The sequence below is a fragment of the Cnephaeus nilssonii genome (genome assembly GCF_951640355.1).
Source record: "Cnephaeus nilssonii genome assembly, chromosome: 14".
Classification (NCBI taxonomy): Eukaryota; Metazoa; Chordata; class Mammalia; order Chiroptera; family Vespertilionidae; genus Cnephaeus; species Cnephaeus nilssonii.
This window is the reverse complement of record NC_137085.1, coordinates 9,163,685-9,181,266: the sequence shown is the minus strand read 5'-3', so window position 1 is coordinate 9,181,266 and position 17,582 is coordinate 9,163,685. Positions and strand designations below refer to the sequence as shown.

The following is a 17,582-nucleotide window of genomic DNA, read 5'->3' as shown; positions in this document are numbered from 1 at the left end:
TTTTTTACAGGCTTCAGTCCCCATCAGGCCACTCCTCACTGGCCCACCTGGGACTTCTAAACATTTCCTTTCACAGCTCCTTTATACCTAACTAGTCCTCTGACCTAGAATGCCTTCTATCTCTTCCCTAAAAAATCCTACACATTATCTGAAAACTAGCTCACATTTTACTCCCTTTAATTTCACATGTGTGTAAGTTTCAATCATTTCCTACTTGGAGATTTTACATTATTATATTCATTTTGCAATCACAGAGCTTTATCACATTACAGTGTAATTAGTTATAAACATGTCTTTTGCCCTTCTAGCCTGAGGGCATCTTGAGGCTCTGGACACATTTCTTCAGCAACTGGTAATAAGCAGGTACTAAGAGAGTTTAGTCCTTAATAAGTATGCATTCTTAGAAATGACAAATTTTAAATGCTAATGTAAGCTATTGCTGTTACTTGAAAGCCAATTTTCCTTATGTAGAATGCAATAAACAAGGGCTCCATGAATTCCCAAATATGCTGTGAATATATTGCTTGGATTCTGTCCCATTCTGGTGTCTGTGGTCATAAGCTCATAGGCCAGGACTTCCCCAGAGTCTGAGGAACATACTAGGTCAAGCTATATGTCTTTCTCAGAGCCGGTCCAACTCAATGATGACCCACTGCCCTCAGCTTAGCACAACTTCAAATAATCCTAAATTTCTTCCACTAGATCTTGTTTCTTTGCTCTATAGTTATTGTTAATATACTTGTGAAATGCAGCAAAAGGGAAATGGTAGTTAAACATGTTGTGCAGTACACAGTACATTTACAGATTTTTTTTTTAAATCCTCACCTGAGGATATGTTTTTACTGATTTTTTTTTTTTTTTAGAGAGAGAGGGGAAAGGAGAGAAAGAGAGAGCGAGAAACATGAATGTATGCGAGAAACATCAATCGGTTGTTTCCTGTACATGCCCCATGGGGGATGGTACCTGCAACTCAGGCTATGCCTGACCAGGATCCAACCAGTAAGCTTTTGGTGCACGGGACAATGCTACAACCATCTGAGCCAAACCAGCCTGGGCTTTTTACAGATATTTTTAGAATTAAGTGGGGGAAAAACAAGATGTAAAACTGTATAAAAATACCCTCATAAAAATACTTATAGAGCCCTGGCGGGTGTTGCTCAATGATTAGTGCCAGCCTGTGCACCAAAGAGTTGAGGGTTCAATTCCTGGGCAAGGGCATGTAGCTGGGTTACAGGTTAAATGCCCTGCCCAGTTGGGATGCGTGCGGTGGGCAACCAATTCATGTGTCTGTCTCATATTGATATTTCTCTCTCACATTGATGTTTCTCTTTCTGTCTCTCTCCCCCTCCCCCGCTTCTGCACTTAAAAAAAAAGAAAGAAAAAATACCAAGTGAGAATTAAAATAAAAATAAAAATTATAAAAAAAGGCTGAATGAAAATAAACCAAAATATTAATAATACCTGCCTTTGGAATATATCCATTTATATATACTTTTGATTTTTATTTATATTTTCCATAGCTCTCAAGTTTTCTATAATGAATATTTTTTTCTAAGGAAAATAATGTATAAATATACCTCTAAGGTACTGGAGGTTTCAGTTGTACAATTTCCAGTATTATTGCTTGAGTTTGAAGACACTGTTTCATTTTTGCTTTCATTATCTGATTTTTCATCGGAACTCATACATTCAATATCTGCATCAAACCCTGTTGGGTATCCCATTGCCTGCAATACCTGTACAAATTACATTAAGATTCAGTGTTATTCAAACAACAGAAACCACAGAGAATAGGTGAAATATTAAAGACAACAGTTTCAAAACCACAACATTTGAATCTATTAACTACCTTGTAGGAAGAGCAAGATGGTACTATATACGTATACAAATCCTTGGTTTTACCTACCAGGGTATCACCATAAAAATGAAAAAAGCCTCCACAGAGTAATTAGGTTTAAATAAAGGATGATGGAAATGAAAACCTGAGGTTGCTCCTGGTTCATTTAATTTGGAGGTAAGAGACAGAGAAAATAGCCAAGTTCAACCAATGAGGTGAGGGGAGAAGTAAAACTGTACATTGGACTAGAAAGGAAAAGACAGGAGGATCTAATCCTGTATTTCTCCTCTGGTCCTCAATTTTCCAATTTGCAAGGCTGGAAGACTGATTAGTTGACCTCTAAATTCTATGCTTCAACCCATTAGGAGAAATTAGCACAAAAAGGCCATCAAGAAGCTTTCTTTACCTTGAAATCAATTTTCCAGTCAATTACAAAATAACATCTGAAGCTTTCTCCTATTGGCCTTTCTCTTTGCTTTGAACTAAAACCGTAAGTGAGACCTGAAAGAAAGCAGTCAGTCTTTAGGTTTAGTCTCTGTAAGAAGTGAACCAGGAACAATTCAGGTTTGTATTTCCATCCCTTCCTCACAAGAACTGGTTATGGCTTGGCTTCCTCCAATGTTCATTCTTCTATAGTTCCAGTCAAGCCTGGCATTTCTTATCTTTCATAAAATAAGGTTTTCAGAGCTCTGTGTGTTTGTGCGCGCGCGCACGCGCGCGCGCACACACACACACACACACACACACACACACACACACACACACACAGATGTGCCTTTTAAAACCTCCTTCCAGATGACACTGCTTTTCAGTATACAAGAGAAATACGTTCACCAGCACTTGTATAAGCCTCTTTTTAAACAGGTTGATATTGCACTGTCTGTTACTAATTTAAAGGTTTATATCAGAAAATAAAGAGATTCCTAAAGATCCCTGTATTTGTTTTAGCTTTTGACTAATGTTTTAAGTTGCTGTATTGTAAAAGCACATCATATTTTTTTAAAATCCCAGCTATACGTAACAGGTGTCTCTCAAAAAAAAAACTATTCTGAAAACTGATTAGAGGATGCCAGGGGCTAGAGACGTGGCAAGGGAGATCCACTACTATGGGACATGAGAGGACTTTCTGGGTGAAAGAAAATATTTTATATCTTGACAGAGGTGGTGGTTACATGATTATAAACATTTGCCAAAAACCATAATATCAATAAATAATTAACTTTCCTGCATATAAATTATATCTCAATAAAGTTGGCTTTAAAAAGACCATAAATAAAAATAAACGATTCTGATAATCACACAAATGACCAGCCAGGCAGCCCAGCCTTTATAAACAATGCCATCTTATATGACGGATTACCCATATAAATAAGGCAGTATCACTCTAAACAAAAAAAGAGCATAATAACTCTGTACAAGAGAACTTGAAATTAATTTACCCAATTCATATGGAAAATCTGGCATTCTGTTGAACACTTGAAATCACAAATAAATTCCTTGTATTAATTGGGAATAAAACCAACAACCCCCCCCCCCTTTTTTTTAACATCTTGAGTTCTAAAAGTGGTCAGGTAGCTCTTGACACTGAGCACACACTCAAATCATTTGGTTACAACCTCATCAAGCCACTGAGTCCTGCGAATGAATATGTTCTTCCTGAGAAATCACATCCCTGAGAGAAGTTACTAGCCTGGAATTAACACTAGCTAACAAGCTGAAAGTCAAAAGCCAGAGTCAGTCACAAGTAAATTAGATTTTTTCATTCCAAAAAAAACTAGATAGAGACATGCAGTTTCGCCCCATTTAAAACAGGTAGTTAAAATAGCCTCATGTAAATTACTTAGCACCACTTCTTTGCCCTTTCTCACGTATCAAATTCATTTATTTACCTGTTATTAGTAACTTATTTCAGTACATTCATAAATTGTTTATATAATAGATAATACCAAGAGATACAGAATACTTGCAATGCAGCTCAACTGACAAAATTTTCAAGTTAAGTAATTTTCAATGAATACATAATTCAAAGATGATTAACTAGTATATGCTATAAAAGTAAAAAAAAAGTGAAGAGTCTTCAGGCTTCTGGAATGAAAGTTTGTTTGAAATAAAAATTAAGGCTAAAAATTTGCTATAATAAAGAAAGGTGGGTTTCAAATGTCTAGCTAACAAATCCAACCTAATAAACACATCAAATGAGCTGAAATTCACAAGATGAGTCCTGGAAATAAGGTGACTGGGAAGTCCAGTGTAACCATGCCTTTTTTTTTCTCATGATAGGGGGTTGAAACTGAGAAAGATGACACCCTCAAAAACTAGAGGCCAAGAGTGAAAACACATAAAAACACATTCTACCCCATGGCTCTCCAGTCAAAACAAAGTCACATTCATGGCTTCTGTCTGATAGAGATCTGATAGCTCCAAGAACCTCTCCAAAGAGCCTTCACTTTGTGTCCGCTTCTAACTGATCTTTTTTCCAATGAATAAGATTCTTTCCATGAAATATGGCTGCTTTTGTCCCTACAGGTGTTATTTGTGAGGGACTCTAAGGAGAAATAACTGGAAGAGGAAAGGGAAGATTGACCACTGTGGGCTGCCTGTTGCTGAGCAGCCAAGGCTCTTGTGGCAGAAACTGATTTCTTCTTGTTTTGATTCTATGATGTGATTTGTCTTCACAGGTACAGAACCCTACCAAGCTTATTAAGAAATGCAAGGATTTTCATCAAGTGGAACCTACTTTCACAAATATATGCCTGACATTAATAGAAATCTCAATACATATTTAATTAATTAATAGATCATTCAAATGGGCTTTCTTCTTGACCTGGTAATTCTACCTGTAGAATACATCTTAAGGGATAATCATACTAGTTCAAAAAGATGTAATCAACAGAAAGCATACGTACACTAATAAAAGAGAAATATGTAAATTGACCATCACTTTGCAACGCCCACCAGCCAATTAGGAATGAGTATGCAAAATAGCGGGACAAAGATGGCGGCGGCCATGGAGCCAGCCAGAGCAGGCGGGAGGCTTGGGTTGCCCCTGGTGACGGAGGAAGCCAAGCTTCCCACCCGCCTGGGCTGGCCACCAAGGGAGGGGTCTGCAAACGACCCTCAGCCCCTCACCCAGGTTGGCCACACCACCATCAGGGTGAGGGTCCCCGCTGAGGGGCTTGGCCAGCCTGCAAATAGCTATCAGCCCCTCACCCAGGCTGGCCAGGCACCCCAGCGGGGACTCCCACCCCATGGGGGCGTGGCTGGCCTGCAAACTGCCCCAGCCCCTCGCCCAGGCCAGCACCGTCCCCAGTGGGCACCCACACCCCAATGGGGGTGTGGCCAGCCTGCAAACAACCACAGGCCCCTTGCCAGGCCGCCCCACCCCCCAAGGGAACACCCACTCTGATCCGGGACACCCTTCAGGGCAAACCAGATGGCCCCCACCCATGCACCAGGCCTCTATCTATACTAATAAAAGGGTAATATGCTAATTAGACTGGGAGACCTTCCAGATCTTCTTCTGGACAAAGCCATGGTGGCGGGGCTGAGGTAGAGGCGGTTAGGGGCCAAGAGGGGAGGGCAGTTGTGGGTGATCAAGCCGGTGGGGGGGGGGGGGAGAGTTGTGGGTGAGCAGGCCAGCAGGGGGGGCCAGTTGGGGGCGAGCACGCTGTCAGTAGGGGTCAGTTGGGGGCAATCAGGCCGGTGAGGAGGGCAGCTGGGGGTGATCAGGCCGGCAGGCAGAGTGGTTAGGGGCAATCAGGCAGGCAGGCAGGTGAGCGGTTAGGAACCAGCAGTCCGGGATTGCGAGAGGGCCTAAACCGGCAGTCGGACATCCCTCGAGGGGTCCCAGACTGGAGAGGGTGCAGGCCAGGCTGAGAGACACCCGTCCCCCCGCCCCCCCGTGCATGAATTTTGTGCACCAGGCCACTAGTAAATTTAAAAAAGGATTAGTGACATTGCGGTAGAATAGTGGTAATGAAATATTAGGCCATCAGTAAAAATGAGAACAATCTTTGTGATAACTATAAAAAAACGCAATATATTTTTAGATGAACAAAGAAAACATGACCCTATTTTAGGTATATATTTTGTAGTTCCCATCATTCTTTACCTAAAAACCTTGGGGCCAGATTATTTTGAGAATTTATAACTTTTCAGAGTTTAGAAAGCTACTACAATATATTTACCATATATTTTCTAAATCTCCAGTGGTATTTCAGGTGCTTCCCCTAAATCTCCAGTGGTATTTCAGGTGCTACCCCATGTTTGGGCAAAGAAATAGATAAAATATTCACAATAAACGGAATAATAAAGACTAAAAATAGCCACATATCAATTCTGGTCAGGATTTTCCATCAAGTGAGTTTGCATCAACCTTAGGAAAGTATTTTTCATTTTTAGTGCTTTTTAGATTTTGAAATTGTAGGGGGGCGAAGGAGGATTTGGAAAAATACATACCAAAATGTTAATGGTTATTATAAGAACAAATAGCATCTAAATCTTATCATATTGCAAAATGTACCACTCTATTAACTTGCCCAAATTTTACTGAATTGCAATTTGCTATGAAACCTCTAGTTTATACAGTATTAAAGGTTATTACAAAACAACCACAAACGGTATCTCTACATTATAGGCACCTTTTAAAAGATATCTTTGCTATTCCTTTTACAAAGACTTACCCAAGGAGAATGCCCACCTGATTTTTATACCAGAACAACTGTGACTCTCATAATCAACTGTCAGTTCTTATGTCATAGACAGTGGATCAAGATTTCACCTGCTTTTGTGTCAGATGCCAGAGAACCTAGGTCTATATTTGTGACTCATTCTCAGCATACATTATAGCTAAATTATCAAATTATATTTTTAGCCTTATTCCTGGCTTCACCTTTTCCCTCACTCTTGGCCTTCTTCTTCTGCCTCATAAACTCATACTTCTTCATCATACCTGAAGTACCCTTTTTATAAACAAGACAGAACATAAATATCGTTGTATATTATTAAAGCTCAGTTCTTACTTTTCTGCATTGTTCTTACTACCTGACGTATAACTTACTCATTTACAGATCTGTGGTCTGTCTCCCCAGCACACCACACCACAATGCAAGCTCTAGGAGGACAGAGACTGCTCCCTGCTGCACCCTTAGTTCTAGGGTAATGTCTGATCATGGAAACAGACCAATTGTATCTGATGCCAGATTCCTACATAACAGAACTTCTAAGTGAAAAACTTATCTTCAGTCTACATGACCTTTGACATTTTCACATATGTTTGCAAGAGGTCAAATGTGCTCTTAGAGGGATTCCAATATTTAGGAATTTTCTACAAACCTACATGAACGACTAATCGGCTCAATCGTGTATCATATTACCTATGGAAATCCTCTGAAACACAGAAAAGGCACCAGGCACAAGATAATGATCATATTTATGACAGAAAAAGTCTGCAAATAGCAAAATATCCAATGATAAAGAAATGTTTAAACAAATATTATATCCATATCATGTTACTCATACAAACATTAAATATTATTAATGAAGGTTTTAAAACAGGGGAAAACATTCAGGACATGTTAAATGAAGAAAATCAGAGGGTAAAATTGGATAAATAAAACATATATATAAATATTAATCATCTGTCTCAGAAATATGCAACTAATATTTTTATTTATTTTCCTTCTGTGTTTCCCAAATTTTGTATAATCAACACATATTTTACAACCAAAAAAGAATTTTGTGACCAGAGATCACAAAACTCTTTATATTATTAAAATCTAAAAAAAGTTCTGTTAATTTATTATAGGAAAATAAGCACCTTATTTACAACATAAAATAGAAAGCACTAGTAAGTAAAAGACATACAGTACCTTCACTGCTACATGAAGCTTTGCTGTTTTCTTGGATGGTCCTGAGGCTTCGTATGTTGTACCATCCACATCTACAGACATTGTGAAGACTGGGGCATGGACAGGGCCAGACTGAGATAAGAGCTTATACTGAAGCCCAGGCCTGATCTGATTTAGCCTCATTAGCGCATTCATAAGATCTATTGCTTTACTATCCAGAACTGTTAAAGAAAAAGGAAATCACATATTAAACCATTTTGTCTTAATCTATGCATTTGTAGGTTCCTAGTGATCACTATAAATTTATCAAAATTTTTAAAACAAGAATAAAAAAAAATACAAATAACTTCATCCTATATAATATTATAGAATAAAGAGGTAATATGGAGAGAAACCAAGATGGCGGCATAGGTAAACACCTAAACTGCTGCCTCACACAACAATTTCAAAACTACAACTAAAAGACAAAACGGACATCATCCAAGAACCACAGGAAGGCTGGCTGAGTGGAAATTCTCAATACTTGGCTGGCTTTCTCAATCGGGAGGGAGACAAAAGCTCCCGAATGTTCTGAACTCCAGTTCTGGGCGAGACTCTGGGGACCCAGACTCATATGGGGAGAAACTGGACTATCAGGAAAGAGAGAAGCACACTGAGACTCAGAGGAACTGCGAAAGGCAGAGGTACAGAGACGCGCGCGCGGAGAGGGCGGGCAACTGAGTACGCAGCTGGCTTTCTCAATCGGGAGGGAGACAAAAGCTCCCGATTGCTCTGAACTCCAGTTCCGGGCGAGACTCTAGGAACCCAGACTCATTCGGGGAGTAAGTGGACTGTCTGGCAGCAGGCGAAACTCGAGGGTGGCTTTCTCTCAGAGGTGCTTGCAGCGATTACCGCGGGACACTGAGATCCAGGGGCCTCTTAGGGCAGGGCTGACAGGAAGCCATTGCTGTCTGCTCCGCCGTGAGACTCCGCCCCATCCAAGCTGAGCACAGAGGCTTTTGCAAGTCTTGTCTCATAAGGGTGTCTCCAGCACAGAAGTTCTCCCAGTGTAGACAGCTGATCCTCACAGCCAATTGGCCTGGAGGTCAATTCCTCCCAGTGATACCAACAACAATCAAGGCTTAACTACAACAAGACTGTGCACACAGCCCACAAAGGGGTGCACCAAGAGTGTCCACCTCAGGTAACTGGAGAGGCTGAGCCACTGGGCCGTATAGGACAGACACCTAGCACACAAAGCCACTCTATCAACTCAGGGAAGCAGCCAAAATGTGGAGACAAAAAAACAGGTCACAAATTAAAGAAATAGAGGAAAGCAAATGACTGGATATAGAGTTCAAAACCACGGTTATAAGGTTTTTCAAGAATTTTCTAGAAAAGGCCGATAAATTTAGCAAGACCCTCAAGGATATGAAAAGGACCAACTAGAAATTAAGCATACACTGACTAAAATAAAAAATAACATACAGAGATCCAACTGCAGACTAGAGGATCGCAAGAATCAAGTCAAAGATTTGAAATACAAAGAAGCAAAAAACACTCAACCGGAAAAGCAAAAAGAAAAAAGAATCCAAAAATATGAATATAGTGTAAGGAGCCTCTGGGACAACTTCAAGTGTACCAACATCAGAATTATGGGGGTGCCAGAAGAAGAGAGAGAGCAAGACACTGAAAACCTATTTGAAGAAATAATGACCAAAAACTTCCCCCACCTGGTGAAAGAAATAGACTTACAAATCCAGGAAGCACACAGAACCCCAAACAAAAGGAATCCAAAGAGGACCACTCCAAGACACATCATAATTAAAATGCCAAGAGCAAAAGACAAAGAGAGAATATTAAAAGCAGCAGGAGAAAAACAGTTAGTTACCTACAAGGGAGCACCCATACGACTGTCAGCTGATTTCTCAACAGAAACTATGCAGGCCAGACGGGAGTGGCAAGAAATATTCAAAGTGATGAATAGCAAGAACCTACAACCAAGATTACTCTACCCAGCAAAGCTATCATTCAGAATTGAAGGTCAGATAAAGAGCTTCACAGATAAGAAAAAGCTAAAGGAGTTCATCACCACCAAACCAGTATTATATGAAATGCTGAAAGGCATTCTTTAAGAAGAAGAAGAAGAAAAAGGTAAAGATAAAAATTATGAACAACAAATACATATCTATCAACAAGTGAATCTAAAAATCAAGTGAATAAAAAAATCTGATGAACAGAATAAACTGGTGAGTAGAATAGAATCAGGGGCATAGAAAGGGAGTGGACTGACAATTCTTGGGGGGAAAGGGGGTGGGGGGTGCGGAAAAAGACTGGACAAAAATAGTACACCTATGGATGAGGACAGTGGGGGGGGGAGGGTAAGGGCAGAGGGTGGGGTGGGAACCGGGTGGAGGGGAGCTATGGGGGAAAAAAGGAGGAACAACTGTAATAATCTGAACAATAAAGATTTATTTTTTAAAAAAAGAGGTAATATGCAAATTTACCATCACTCCAAGACACAAGTTGGCTGCCCCCATGTGGTCAAAGATGGCCACACAAGATGGCCGGCAGGGGAGGGCAGTTGGGAGGGACCAGGCCTGCAGGGTAGGACAGTTGGGCGACCAGGCTGGCAGGGGGGGGGGGGGGGGGGGGGGGAATTGAGGGGGACCAGGCCTGCAGAGTAGGACAGTTGGGGGCGACCAGGCCTGCAGGGGGAGGACAGTTAGGGATGACCAGGCTAGCAGGGAAGAACAGACAGGGGTGACCAGGCTGGCAGGGGAGTGGTTAGGGGGTGATCAGGCTGGCAGGCAGAAGCGGTTAGGGGCAATCAGTCAAGTGAGCAGTTGGGAGCCAGCAGTCCTGGATTGTGAGAGGGATGTCCGACAGTCGGTCCCAGACTGGAGAGGGTGCAGGCTGGGCTAAGGGACAACCCCTGCCCGCCACAGCCCCGCCCCCCCCCACCGCCCTCGCGCACCAATTTCGTGCACCAGGCCTCTAGTATAATTATAAAATTACTTCTTAAATTATTATGCTAACATCACTGTAAAAATAAAATGCATTACTATATCTATTCATTAATTTTCGTTTGGCAAAATTAACATACCCTAAACCAGTGATTTTCAACCAGTGTGCCATAAGAATTTTTAAAACATGAAATATCTAACTATTTAGTCAGGGGCACTGACCTGTTTTTCCCTTAGATTGTCAAATAAAAAAACGACGCCAACACAATAGCTGTCCAGTGTGAATTAATCAAAATTATACCTTTTTTTTTTGGGGGGGGGGGGGGGGGTCATATCAGCAAAAAATATTTCTTTCGGTGTGCTGCAGAATTTTAGTAATTTTTTATGTGTGCCATGAGATGAAACCCCAATTCAAATCAATCAAATTCTTCACTATGAAAATTTTCTTGTCCTGAGACTCTAAGTCTTTTCTAGTTAACATCTATAAGAATAAAGATTTTACATACTTTTCCTTAAGTTCCGTTTCATCTTCTTATTGGGATCTTTATCATCTCCTAATCCATCTTCAAATGGCCTCTTCAAAGCTGAAGATCCAGCACCTAAAGAATTACAAGAGGTTCATTATCAGTCAAAACAATGATTCTACTTCCTCTACCAAATGTCTATACTATGTTCAGAAAGGGAAACCCTAGGAATCACAAAGACCATAGTACTCTTTCATTGAACAATTAAATTACTGTATTTATAATCTTGTAATAGCAAAAACTTTTAAAGTAAATCTTTATGAAACAATTTATCCCTTTTTATAAATATTTATTTTCCCATTCATTCATACATACAAATACAAACACCTATGTATATATTCACATCTGTTTATGCATAGACAGAAAAAGGTCTGGGAAGATATGTATCAAAATGTTAAAGGTAGTGTTCTCTAGTATTAGGATTTATTTTTACTTATGTCTTTTCAAATATTTCTATAACTTAACATTTATTACTTTGTATAAATTTTTAAAGCTCACGTTAAATCTTAGGATTTTGGAAATCTGATTATTTCTCACATTACAAAATATTCTTCTGTCTGTCTAGTCAAACCTGACTTAAGATTTTATTTACAGTTCATCTTTTCCATGAAGTTTTCTTCAGCTTTTTTCTCATCTCAACTTTCTAAGAGTTTCTATGGTATTAGAAATATAAAGCGTTCCATGTGGTAGTGTGTCATTGGCTATTTCATATGTTTTCTTAGTGCTCTAATGAAGGTGAGATATTTTGCCCTTGTCTTGTATCTTTAAAACTATCACAAGACTTAGAAACAATATAATGGGTATGAACCAAAGCTAAATGATATGCAATTTCTTGGGTAAAGCAGCTAGTTCATAACACTGTCAGACAAAAGGCTTTGCTGTCCAAGTTAAAACCAATCAGAGAAAAGCTCATTAACCTCTCCCAAGTATTTTAAAGAACTCTGTCTCTTCAACTTAAAAACTGGTTGTGGGTTTTTCCTAAAGGAAAGTTATACTCAAGAGATTCATGCCACAAGATTTCCAGATACTTCTAATGAGACCTTGTAAGAATAGTAACATTAACTACATATTCTTTAATCATCAAGATTTGTTGTCTCTTGGGGCAAACACTGACTTCAGCACTTGCTTAAGTCAATGCTTACTGCTCAGGTCTATAAATCTTGATGTTCTCTTCTATAGAAGGCACTATCTGCTTATATCTGCTTAGTATTGTATTTCATCTGCATTATATAAAACCCTATGAGCCAGTCTCCCGGAATGTCCCCTCTTTAAGAGATAAAACTTCAAAGGGAACACAGTCTACTCAATCACTCAACCGCTCACTAAGTTACATTAAAAGCTGCTACCTGATTGTGCAGAAATCACAAACGCTTAAACACATAGATCTCGTCTCTAAATCCTCCAGCTACAGAGTTCCACGGATTAAGCTTCCTTCTCCCGTCCCAGTCATTGTAAAACAGCTGTAAATCTGGGGCTAACCATAATAGTAATAGGGTGGGGGTGTGGGGTAGAAATGGGCTTGTTTTATAAAACACAAGTCATTTTCAATCTATATAATATCTAGAAATGAGAAGTGATCATTTGAGAGGCAACAATTTTTAAAAATAATATGGGAGTGCTTACTATATGCCTGGCACTGTTTTTAATACCTTACATGTATTAATTTATTTAATCATCACCCTTTGAAGCAAGTACTTATATCATCCTCATTATAATTTCATGTATGTATTCATTCAGCAACAAATATTAACTGAGAATTTTCTATGTGCAGGATCAAAATAGATGTTGGACAAGAGAACAAAACAATATCCCAAAGAGTTTGTGCAAAAAAAAAAAGAGAGAGAGAGAGAGAGTTTATGCAAGGTGGTGGGAAAGGAACTACAGCATGCCCTAAAGTTTTGAACACAATGAAGAAAAATATAAGAACCTTAAAGGGGAGGAGGTGTTGCTGTTTTGTTTGTAGTGCTCATCAGAAAGCTCAAAAAGGTATTGCTGATAAGGTGACCTTTTGATGAAGACTTAAGGAAAATAAGAGTGAGCTATTCACTATTAGGGAATGAGCCCCAGGCAAGGAAAACAGCCAAGTACAAAGGGCAGGAACATGCTAGGAAAGAGCACAAAGGCCTGAGTGGTTGGAGTCGCCTGACCCAAGAGGGGAGGAGAGCAGAAGATGAGGAGGCAGTAGTTCTGAACTTGAGCTGCCACTAATTCATCAGAGAAATTTCTACAAAATATCTCAGTTCCACTTCCAGTATAAAAAAGTAAGTAAATTGAAAAAGCCTTCCTGATGTGAGTAATTAGAAACACTGGACAAAATGTAGAACAAAGTATGTTCCCTGACAGGAAAGACTATGGAGTTAGTTAGATCTGGGAGATGAAGGAAGCCCTGCATTAGGGCCACATTTCCTCTAGGGGCATTTTCCAAGTCCAGAAACATCCAGTAAGGACTGTGGGGGCAAACACTGAAGTGTGAGGACCACCAAGAAGGGAAGGCCTGTTGAATCTCCCCTCACTGTGGATCTCATGAGGACTGAAGCCCAACTTCAAATCACCTTCCTCCTTGATTACATTAACCTTTTGAACTCGGATGTCCAGTGTGACTCGACACGGTTAGCATTGAATAAAGGAATCGAGAAAAAAGCAAGCGAGTGCAAAGGGTTAAAATGACCCAGGATTGCCAATGCCACTAACCATCTCCCAGAAACAGGTATAAATCTGCCCCGGGCAAAGATAGTCTTACTCTAGCCTTTAAATTCTCTACAATTTTTTCATTTTAAGTCTCCAGCATTCACAATAACCAGGTACATAAGAAGACAAGATATTATGATCAAAAATCAAGGGAAGGAGCAGACAACAGAAACAGAACCAAAAGAGACCCAGATGGTGGAGCTTTCAAAAACAAACTTTATTAAAAAGAATGATCAGAATGCTAAAGAAATTTAAAAGTAAAAAATAAAAACTAGAAGAATTTCTGGAAGAAAATCTGAAACTATAAAAGATCTAAAATTATAAAAATGAAAAATCCTATATAATAAAAGCCTAATATGCAAATTGTCCCCTCAATCGGGAGTTCAACCAGGACTTTGACCAGGGAGGGAGTGGAGCTGGCGGCCACAGCAGGCAGCCACGGGAAGGGAGGCGCCCCCTGCTGGAAGCTGCTAGGGACCCTACCCATGCACAAATTTTGTGCACTGGGCCTCTAGTATAATATAAATTAAGAACTAACAGACCTACAAGTGGAACTAGAAAATCCACAACAGAGGGAAACTGACATACTCTTCCAGTAATTAGAAGAACAAGTAAACAAAAACTATAGTATAGGTGTACAAGATCTGAACAGGATAATGAACAAATGTAACTGCAAAATGTTCATAAAGAACATTTGGACCAACAACTGCAAAATGTACATAATTTTTCAGACAGAATCATTTGCAGAAAGTACTGGAACATAAAAGAACGCTTTAAAAAAAATCAAAGGATAGAAATAAAGCAAAACATGTTCTCAGATTATAGTAGAATAAGAGGGAACTCAAATATAAAGTGGTAACTAAAAAATCCTTTCCTGTCTGGAAATTAAGCAATGACAACATATAAAAAGCTCATGTGTTGCCTGGCAGATGTGGCTAAGTTGTTGAGTGTAGACTCAGTAACCAGGAGGTCATAGTTCGATTCCCGTTCAGGGTACATGCCCGGGTTGCGGCCTCGATCCCCAGTAGGGGGGCATGCAGGGAAGACAGTTGATCAATGATTCTCTCTCATCACTGATGTTTCTATCTCCCTCTCCCTCTCCCTTCCTCTCTGAAATCAATAAAAATATATTAAATAGTCCTAGCTGGTTTTGCTCAGTGGATAGAGCATCAGCCTGTGGAATGAAGAAGTCCTGGGTTCAATTCCAGGTGGGTGTGTGGGAGGCAACCATTGATGTGTCTCTCTCACATCGATGTTTCTCTCTCTGTCTCTTCCTTTCCCTTCCACTCCGTCTAAAAATCAACAGAAAAAATATCCTCTGGTGAAGATTAATCAAAAAAATAAATAAATTTATATATATATATATATGTGTGTGGGGGGGGTGTATTAAATAACTCATGTGTCAAAGAACTGATAAGAGAAAATAAAAGATAGTTTTAACCTAGTGATAATAAAGATACTAATGTCAAAAGCGTGTACTAGGGACTCTTTCCTCCTCCCCACGTGGGAGTCTGTGCTGTGAGATTCTTTCCCCTTCCCCATGTGGGAGTCTGCACTTGTTCTTTAATAAATTTCCACCTTGGCTATACCACCAAAAAAAAAAAAAAAATGCATGTACTATACACATATATCTGGGCTTAAAGGAAAAACTTAGTCTTAATAGTATATGCAATAAAACAAGGGTCTCTAGACAAATCAATAATATATTCATCTATCTCGAAAAGTTAAAATAGCAAATTACAACCAAAGAAGGTAAGTTTATAAAACTATTTTAAAATTTAGATGAAATGGATAAATTTGTAGAAAAAACAATTTACCCCAACTCTCACAAGACGATGACAGTTTCATACCTATTTAGTAAATTTGATCCATAATTTAAAACCTTCCCACAAAGAAAACCAAGTGTTCAAATGGCTTCAATGATAAATTCTTGCAAACATTTAAGGAAAAAATAACATCAATCTTATGCAAACCCCTACAAGGACAACAAAGGAAGGGACAATCTCCAACTCACTTTATGAGACCAACATAATCTTAAGAGGCAAAACCTGACAAAACATTACAACAAAGGAAAACTGCTGGCCAATCTAACACACAAATAGGATTTGCTTACAAAACCTATGCAAGATTGCTCATACCAGCTTTATTTGTGATAGCCAAACCTGGAAACAAAAAATTCCCTACAACAGAAGCATAGTTAAACAAAGTCTGGCTCATCCAATGCCATGGAATACTACTCAGCAATAAATCTAATGACACGTGCAACAACTTGGACAGGCCACACTGGGGGATGGGAGGGGACTAGACAATCCACAACAGAGGGAAACTGACATACTCTTCAGTAATTAGAAGAACAAGTAAACAAAAAAGGGGAGATCTCAAATGATCACATACTGTATAACTCCTTGAAATGACAGAAGTACAGAGACAGAGAAAAGTCAGTGTTTTCCAGGGTTTAGGGATGGTTAAGAAGAAAGAAGAGGGTGTGACTATAAAGGGGCTGTAGGTAGAAGATGGAATAGTTCTGTCTCTTGATTGTGAAGGTGGTTACACAAATCTACAAATGTAATAAAATGGCAAAAAACATATACATACACATGGTATCAATGTCAAGTTCTTGCTCTTGATATTGTACGGCAAGCATGTCAAACTCGCGGCCAGCGAGGCATGCAGTCCACCGGCCAGGAGTTTGACATGCTTGTTGTACAGTACTAGAATATAAGATGTAACTAGTAGGAGAAATTGACTGAATGGTACATGGGAACTCTCCGTGGTAACTAGGCAACTTCCTGTGAGTCTGCATTTTAAGATAAAAAATTAAGGGAAAAAAGAATTATTGATTGTTGAGAACAGACAACCGGGGCAAGGTCATAAGCAGAAAGACCAGATAGAGAAGTTACTACAATAACCCAGGTGAGAGATGATGGCAGCTTAGGCCAGGATGGCAACAGTGAAGAAGTTAAAGAAATAGCTGAATTCTGGAGATACTTTGAATGTAAAACAGACAGGATTTGTTGATGATTTGGATATGGAGGAAAGAAAGAGGGGATTCCAGGGTAAAGGTTTTTGCCTGAGCAAATACAAGGATAGAGTTTCCAATGACTGGGATAGTGATAACTATGGAAAGAGCAGATCAAAGGTAGCTTAAGGACAGAAATTTGGATTTTAAACATCTTAAGTTTGAGATGGCTGTTAGACATCCGATTGGGAAACTGAGGAAACTGGGTCTGAGGTCAAGGGCTGGTAGTCTGGTGAGGAATAACTGGTGTTAAACATCCTACCTTCTGGTATAACAGGAGATAAAGGGGGAAGGGGGGAGGGGAGAGGGAATATTTTTTGAGGCATAACGAGCAGAGTTAAGTAGATTCATATTTGAGTCTGCGGTATTTGAGGAACTGAGTCGGGCATCGTAATCTGTCCATAGCCAATAAAGCAGGGGTAACATCCCTAGGACAAAAATAAGCTCATTGCTCAAGACCTAAAGCTAGTAAATAGTGGGGCTATGACTGGAACCCAGGCAATACTGACCCCAAAATCTGTGCTCTTTCTGCTGAAACTCTGAGTTCAAACAGACTAGTACAAATGGAAGATACTCTGGTATTCTTCAATATACTTTTCCTTTATATTTGTTTTCTCTTTCTTGGTTACGTAACAGTTCCAAGTACAGTGATGACATGTCCTAGTTTATGGACTACCTCTTCTCTTAGACCAGAGGTTCTCAAAGTATGGTCCCTACATC

The 17,582-nt window shown here is 39.5% G+C and overlaps 1 protein-coding gene across 4 annotated transcripts in view; it reads right to left on the bottom strand.

Annotated features, from left to right (window-relative positions):
* The window catches only part of STRBP (spermatid perinuclear RNA binding protein), a 74,434-nt gene that overhangs the window by 30,765 nt on the left and 26,087 nt on the right, over positions 1-17,582 (bottom strand). For all 4 annotated transcript variants that reach the window (XR_013814538.1, XM_079791028.1, XM_079791029.1 and 1 more), the window contains 3 exons: positions 11,138-11,230; positions 7,708-7,907; positions 1,578-1,736 (listed from right to left, as the gene is read on the bottom strand). Coding sequence is in view for 3 of the 4 variants with exons in the window: in XM_079791028.1 (XP_079647154.1) it covers positions 1,578-1,736; positions 7,708-7,907; positions 11,138-11,230 (452 nt within the window). In the remaining variant the exon portion in view is untranslated. The remainder of the gene's footprint in view (positions 1-1,577; positions 1,737-7,707; positions 7,908-11,137; positions 11,231-17,582) is intronic.